The 8167-nt window shown below is 37.0% G+C and overlaps 1 protein-coding gene across 1 annotated transcript; it reads left to right on the forward strand.

The window, feature by feature from the left end:
- Positions 1-2532: 2532 nt before the first annotated feature.
- On the forward strand, positions 2533-7908 carry psmb4 (proteasome 20S subunit beta 4). Its single transcript, XM_067424818.1, has 7 exons — positions 2533-2692; positions 4031-4237; positions 5254-5400; positions 6729-6810; positions 6887-7003; positions 7115-7203; positions 7756-7908. Exons 1-7 carry the CDS (start codon positions 2574-2576, stop codon positions 7766-7768), a joined length of 774 nt encoding a protein of 257 aa, XP_067280919.1. The 5' UTR covers positions 2533-2573; the 3' UTR covers positions 7769-7908.
- The last annotated feature ends 259 nt before the right edge of the window (positions 7909-8167 follow it).

Raw genomic sequence — 8167 nt, forward strand, 5'->3', positions numbered from 1 at the left:
TTGTGTAGGCTACATGTTCATGCAACCAGAGCTTGACAGACATTTTTTATTAATTAACATAACAATTTCACTGACCACAATTTTGACATCAATACCATAAGGAAAAACTTGCATGGTATTTTAATATTATATCATAATTTGTCAGCGGTAATATTAAGCTGCTGTCACTTTAAGATCGAACGCATGGATCCATTACACTGTTACACATGCATTCACTTAAAACAGAACTGGCTGTTTTTACATGAATACTCGCCAAGACTGACATTTTGACTTTATTTTGTGTGTATTTTAAATTTAGTGCTAAGAGTCAGCTTTGTGTGCACACACTTTCTGAGTGTGAGCACAAAATCTCTAAGGAGTCAAATTATGTGGAATGCATGCAATCCCACACTGAGATTCCATCCTTGTAACATCAACAATATTCATCCGGAGCAAATAAAACAAGTGAGTGAGTGGAGGCGGATGTCGTTCGCTGTCGGAGAGATGAGAGAGTATGTACAAATAAATATAATTTTGGCAACACTACATTGCACCTAGTTTATTTTTCAGATGCAGTTTTAAAAGACTACCATTGAAAAATGTATTAAAAATATATGTATATAATATAATGTATTATATATGAAAAATGCTGAAATCCAGCTGCATTTGGCGGATTATACTGTCAAGGGTTGCATGCAAACATGTGACAATGCAGAAACTTAAGATGCAAGAGGGCTGTATGGCAATAATGTTAAGCAACTGTGAGGCAGACATCTTTCTGACATTTGTTGTTTCCTGTTGCCATATTAACACTCTGGAACACACACTTCCTGTTCTTATATTTTTGTGGTAATATTTCTCACTACATTAAAATTGTTATTAAATATTTTAAAAAAAACACTTTAAAATATTACCAGTATTAGATTATCTAAGTTTAATTCATAGTCACATAGTGTCAAAATGTCAGATGAAAAAAGATTATCATTATTAACAAAATGAAATGCACACTGAAAAGCATCTGTATCCAGCTAACTTTTTATTTGTTAGTCTTGCAAAGATGATCTGCTTCCCCAATGATTGTTTGATCATACAGCGTTTACTCAGCTGCTAAAACACACGGCCTTCACTTTCTGATTTGAATAGAAAACAGGGAAGCTGTCCTGGTGGGCTTGTTTTTGAGCCGAATGTCACTGTCCCCACGCTGGGATGCTGATGTGGAAGGGTACAGGTGACTCCCAAAGAGAAATGGCTTTAGTTAACATGACCATTCAGTGCTTTTTTATGAGATTTAAATGGGTCTATTTTAATTTGATACATATTATATGTATTTAACTATTTCTTTCCCCCCACAAGTTCTAACAAATAAAAAGTGTATCATCACCTCATCAAGCTGCGATAGACTTTCCTATTATCCGAGGGAAACAAAGTGCTTCTCTGACAAGAACAAATGTGGGGGTGGAGCTTGATTTTGTCCATGAGGAATTGATTGGATGGCTGTGGTCTGCTATTGGTCGATCTCATGTGAGTGACAGGTTGCCCCGCCCTCACACCCGTATACACATCATCAGAGAAGAGAAGAGATGTTGCTGCAAAAGAAAGAGGATTTCGATTCAAGAAAGATTATTTTTATTCAAGATTATGAATTCACATGAAAAAATAATAACGTGAATGAGTCATTCATAATAAATGCTACGATATTCCATATAAAATAAGATTTGTCCAGTTTGATTTCATGGTGACTTATGGTTAGGGAAGGGTCCTAATGGATTTAAAAAAATTATATATAGGCTATATATATACACTGGTCAGGCATAACATTTTAATCACCTTCCAAATATTGTGTTGGTCCCCCTTTTGCTGCCAAAACAGCCCTGACCCGTCGATGGACTCCTCTAGACCCCTGAAGGTGTGCTGTGGTATTTGGCATCAAGATGTAAGCAGCCGATCCTTTAAGTCCTGTAAATTGCGAGGTGGAGCCTCCATGGATCAGACTTGTTTGTTCAGCACATCCCACAGATGTTCAATTGGACTGAGATCTGGGGAATTTGGAGGCCAAGTCAACACCTCAAACTCGTTGTTGTGCTCCTCAAACCATTCCTGAATGTGCTGAACAACAAGTCTGATCCATGTAAGCCCCACCAAGCAACTTACAGGACTTAAAGGATCTGCTGCTAACATCTTGGTGCCAGATACCACAGCACACCTTCAGGGATCTAGTGGAGTCCATGGCTTGATGGGTCTGTGCTGTATTGGAAGCAAAAGGGGGACAATTTGGTCATAATAATGTCATGCCTGATCAGTGTATATATTATAGGAAATATGAAATTTCACAGGGACCCTATAGTTTGAAATGCTCTTGCAGGTTTATACACTTTAAAATAATTGTAATACTCAGCTTGTTTTTTTTCTTTCATTTTTGCTCATCTAAATAATGTGAAAAGAATTCATTTTTCTCAGCACAACCCATCTTAAACTTAAAGAAATTACATAAACCATATAAAAGAACACAACCCTGCATCCCATAATGCCTAGCGCGCGCGTTGCATGGAGCGCATAGCAGAGGCGTAGCAGCGTCATTTCCGTCAATCTTGAACATGGAGTCGAATGGACTGAGGCTGAATTTCTGGGAGAACGGACCGAAACCCGGCCAGTTTTACTCATTCCCGGGTAACAGCAGTGCGGCTCCAGCATGTGGACCCATCAAACACACACTGTAAGTTCACGACGACTGGACAGTTTGTGCTAAGTTTGTGCTAATTAGCCGTTAAGTTTGTGGTTTCGCTTTGCCTCTTTCTCTGCTGTATCATCATGGAGGAAAGTTGCTGTTTACCCCGGAACATTGTCTCAAATATACATTTTTAAAATCTCTTCATACCTTTTGAATATACTATTACGATAATGTGTACCTGTTTCTTTTCCCATTCTTAATCTAGTGGAAAAGTAAGAGTTGAATGTTCCAGTGATTAGTTAGCTTGTTAGCAACAATGCTAATGAATAGGCAAAACCGGTGTCTTGTACAATATAGTGCAATAATATATAATAATTATTGTATTGACGTAATTGTGGACATAAATGACAATTATAAAAACAATAATTAAACTAAAAACACAATTTAAAAAAATCTATGCAGGCAGTTAATGCAGTGAAATGCACATTATGCAAGAGCACATCAGATAATATAATGTGAAAGTTGTGAACGCTGTCAGTTGGGTTTTAAGTACTAACTAACACCACGTTTGTACATTTTTGATTAAAATATGATGTCCATCTGTACATACAGGTTAAAAATGATAAATAAATAAAACAATAAAAATAATATTTTGTTATTCAGCAAAGACATATTAAATGGATCAAAAGTACAGTTAAAACATGTTCAATCAAAGTTTACTTCAGATAAAGGCTGTTCTTTTTGACTTTCTATTCATCAAATAATGCAAGACATGCATTATGGTTTCCTCAAAAATATGAAAGTTTTCAACACTGATAATGTTAATAGATGTTTCTTGGGCATCCAATAATCATATGAGTGATTTCTGAAGGATCATGTCACACTGAAGACTATTATGTAATGATGCTATTTAGTTTTTTCAGGATTCTTTGATGAATAGAAAGTTCAAAAGAACAGCATTTAAGACACAACCTAATTTTTTAATTAATATAACTTTTTTGTAACTTCGTATCATAAATGTCTTTACTGTCTTTTTTATTTAATGTGCCTTTGTTAAAGGAAAGTATTATTTTCTCTCTTTTTTGATGATTTCTGAAGGATCATGTGACACTGAAGACTGGTGTAATGATGCTAAAAAAATAAATTCAGCTTTGCATCACAGGAATAAATTACATTTTATAATATATTAAAACAGAAACCAGTTAATTTAATGATGTTTCACAGGATTACTGTTTTTACTATATTTTTGATCAAATAAATGCAGCCTCGGTGAGATTAAGAGATTACTTTCAAAAGTATTTGTTTCAAACGTCTGAACGGTAGTGTGTGTATGTTTACGTTCAATTTGTTTTGGCTTAATGTATGAATCTTAAATGTTTTCAGCAACCCCATGGTAACGGGCACGTCAGTGCTGGGTGTGAAGTTCACCGGTGGTGTGATCATCGCTGCTGACATGCTCGGCTCCTACGGGTCTCTGGCGCGCTTCCGCAACATCTCCCGACTCATGAAAGTCAACAACACCACCATCCTGGGAGCCTCAGGAGACTACGCTGACTACCAGTACCTTAAACATATCATTGAGCAGATGGTGTAAGTACACACTCATTTGTTTGATTCTGTTGGATAGTTTAGTAGCCTGACAAGCCAGACCCTCATCAAGATGTTTGGTCTGGAAACTCACCATTGTCAGGGCTTAATCCGAGGGGCGGGATAAACGGTTGTCTTTCAAACTCCCTCTGCACGCGATAGGATAGAGCTACAACCAACCAGAGCAACGAAGGTGAAACAGAGCTATTTTAGATTAAACATTCGCCGCATCCGGTCGGCAAAACTCAGAACACATCTTCCCTTTTTAAGAATGACTTCAGTGCCGCTCTTTGTTTTTTTTTCTCAGAGAAAAGCTTAACTCCAAGTCTTCCAGAGTCACGGTCAAAGCTGATTCGAAAGACCGCTGTGCGCCAGTTTCTGTGTTTACTTGAAGCACGCAAACGCAACTCGGCCGTCGTCATAATGGCCCCGCCCACCGACTCTATACACGATGTGATTGGCCCGGCAAGAGTTAGGGGAATACAGCTCAGAAGGATATTAAGAGTTGCTAGACGACACTTGCGGGCAGATTAAATTTGCTGCCGCTAGGGTGCGTCTAGATTTCTAGGCTAATACTTTAGCCCCGTTTCCACCAAAATTACCCAGAACAGTTTGTCCCAGGAATTCTTTTTTTTTCTATCTCTCTCAGACCTGCTGCTGTCTGCGTTTACATCGTAGTCTAAAGTACTGTGAAGATTAGTCCGGTGACGTAGAACTGTGCGTGACTTTCAGAGCCCACTGGATTCTGTCCTCCGCAAATGAACGTAATAAAGCCTGAACCTTTTCGTCGTTCCATCTGTAATATTTTTTAAACTCCATTGTTGATTTCAATAGCAAACGATTCTTACTGCACGCACCACAACAGACTTTTTAGGTTAAAATGAAATGCTGCGTGTGCACAACCAATCAACATGTTCAGCGGCCAAGTCCCACCCCTGAAAGTTCCTGCACTTTGAAAAAAGTACTACCTTGAATCAGTGTATGTGAATAGGCAATAACTTGATCTGTGTTTGTTTTAGGATTGATGAGGAGCTTCTTGGAGATGGACACAGCTACACGCCTAAAGCCATCCACTCCTGGCTCACACGGGTCATGTACAACCGCCGCAGTAAGATGAACCCCCTGTGGAACACAGTAGTCATTGGTGGATTTTACAATGGAGAGAGGTGAGAGAGTGAGAGTTTTCAGACAACTCAAAGTCAGCATTAAACTACATTCATGACCCATAACACTGATTTAAGAGTGAAACATAAAAAAAGTAGGGAGGGACTTGATTTAATCTTTCTGGAATTGGTCTCCAATGGGTTAAAAAAAATAAGGGATCGGTGATGTTAAGTTTACTTTATTATAAATTACATTTTGATTACATGATATGAAACATTTTTTTACCCTGAATAAAATGCACAATAGCCTATTTTATACCTAGTATTAAGATGTGTTTAGGTCGATCGGATCACAAGTTGTCGGGAGACACATTCCTGTTTAAACCTGTATTTAGCATCATCTGCTTGTGATCTAATCGACTAAAACGCATCTTAATACCAGGATTAAACAGGGCCTCACCAGGGGCGGCGCTAGAGAATTTTGAGCGCAGGTGCTGAGGGGGAGCTAGATCTTTGACGGGAAGCTTCGCAATTATATATTTATAAATAATAATAATAAATATGAGAGAAACTTGGCCTCTCAATTTTTAACTTTCAATTATTTTATTTATCACAATTTAAGTTTTTATTTTATTAAATTGAACCAGCACAAAATTACTTGTTCAATCAAATATTATTTAAGATTTAGTATTGTCCTATTCATTGAACAAAATTTCAGTCAAGGACAATATGCCATTAAAAAGCTCCCATAGCACCGGGGATCATCAGTATGCACCTCTGCGTCAGCGGCCTGCTCCGTGTCAGACTCCGTGCAATCAACATCTGAACCGTTCTCAAACTCTGGCTGAGATAAGTTTATGTTCTCGTTTTTATTAGGAACTAATTTTGAACCATAAGATCGCTTATTTGGCCGAAGGAACCGCTCAATAAAAAAAATGAAATTTATTATTAAGTGCGACAGCGGAGCTACAATTCACATGACGCCACATCATGTTACACCTGCTCAATGAGTTTTTTTTTTTTTTCATTTATTGATTTCCATTATTTACTTGCGTATTAATTAGAATACAGCCTGTATATAATTGCTATCAGCAGAAATGTTTGGAGGTGCTATGGCGGTGCTTTGGTCTTTCTTGGGGATGCTGAAGCACCTGCTAGCGCTGCCCATGCAAGTCACATTTATTTTTATAATTTAATTTAGTTATTCATTCAGTATCTGGTGAAGAATAATGAAACCTGTGAGTTTATAACAATTTGTTGTAGACGTATAGTACTATAAATAGTAATTAGGCTTGTTATATAGTAAAGAGAGACAATTTTGATTTCCTAATGCCTTTAAGTTGTCGATTATTTAACTTTCACTAAACACAATTTTTTGTTGCTCTCTTAAGCTTTCTTGGTTATGTGGACAAGTTAGGAGTTGCATATGAAGCCCCGACAGTAGCAACAGGATTTGGTGCTTATTTGGCTCAGGTAAGTTTTCTTTTCAGATTATCTTGCTTGTAAAATGAAGCTAAAACCCTTATCAAATGAACTTGTGTTTTTGCAGCCCTTAATGAGGGAGGTGCTGGAGAACAAGGTAGAAATCACAAAAGATGAGGCACGAGCTCTGATAGAGCGATGCCTTAAAGTGCTGTACTACCGTGATGCCCGCTCATACAACAGGGTGAGACAGGCTCTTTGTTCTTATAGCTGAAAAGGCCCTTATCTCAGGTACATTTCACTGTATTTGTTTCAAGAAACAGATAATAATACATGTTCTTTGGTGTTGCTCTAGCATGAAATTGCCATTGTGACAGCTGATGGTGTTGAGATTATTGGACCACTGTCTTCTGAGACAAACTGGGACATTGCTCATCTGGTCAGGTAGGCTGAAATTATTCATCATGCATCTAAATATTTGTCTATCATTTAGGGTTTAATAGACATTTTTATATTTATGACAGATCAGTAAAACTCTGATATGAAGTATCATAACTTAGGTTTAGGTTTCTACAAATGTACAAATTTGTATTATACACACTTTAAAGTATGGGGTCAGGAAGATTTGTTACATTTTATTTAAAGAATTCTCTTATTCCCACAATTTTTGATTAAAATACTGTAAACACTGTAATGTGAAATATGACTTTTCAGCATCATGACTCGTTTTCAGTCACATGATCATTCAGAAATCATTTTAATTTGCTGCTCAAAATGTGTCTTATTAATGTTGAAAATACTCCATATTTTGATGGAAACCAACCGTGATGCATAGAATAAAAGCAAAACTGACCTCAACTTTGAATGGTAGTGAATTTAGTGCAAGATTGTTGGATATGTATGATGCTTGTCTTGATGTATATATTTAACATCAGTTAAATCATGATTGTGGATTCTTTTTATTGGTCCACTAACTGCTTTTCGTTTTTATTGCAGTGGTTTTGAATGAGTCCTGTTCTGCTGAGCCCGTTTGGTCACATCATCTTTGGGCATGCTCTTAGCATCACCAGATCACTATTATATTGCCAAGATCACTCTTAGTCTCGTTTCTCGTTCTGTTGTTATTCATAAATAAACGTAATAAAGTTGTCTACTTTGTCCTTTTTTATGTATTATATTGTGGGTAAATCATATCTAGTGCATAATGGGAAAGTTGCTTGCTCTTATGGGTCAGTGCTGACCCATATCATTTTTATATAGATGTTGAAGTGCGAATTAATGTATGCCTTGCAAATGTAAACATTTGAGTTTCTCATGTACTTTACATTTTCAAATTCAGATAATTTGTCACCGTATGCTGAAAATGTGACACTTTTACTACAACTCAAACAATTTTTTGGATTCTATG

The sequence above is a fragment of the Pseudorasbora parva genome, chromosome 19 (assembly GCF_024679245.1).
Source record: "Pseudorasbora parva isolate DD20220531a chromosome 19, ASM2467924v1, whole genome shotgun sequence".
Classification (NCBI taxonomy): Eukaryota; Metazoa; Chordata; class Actinopteri; order Cypriniformes; family Gobionidae; genus Pseudorasbora; species Pseudorasbora parva.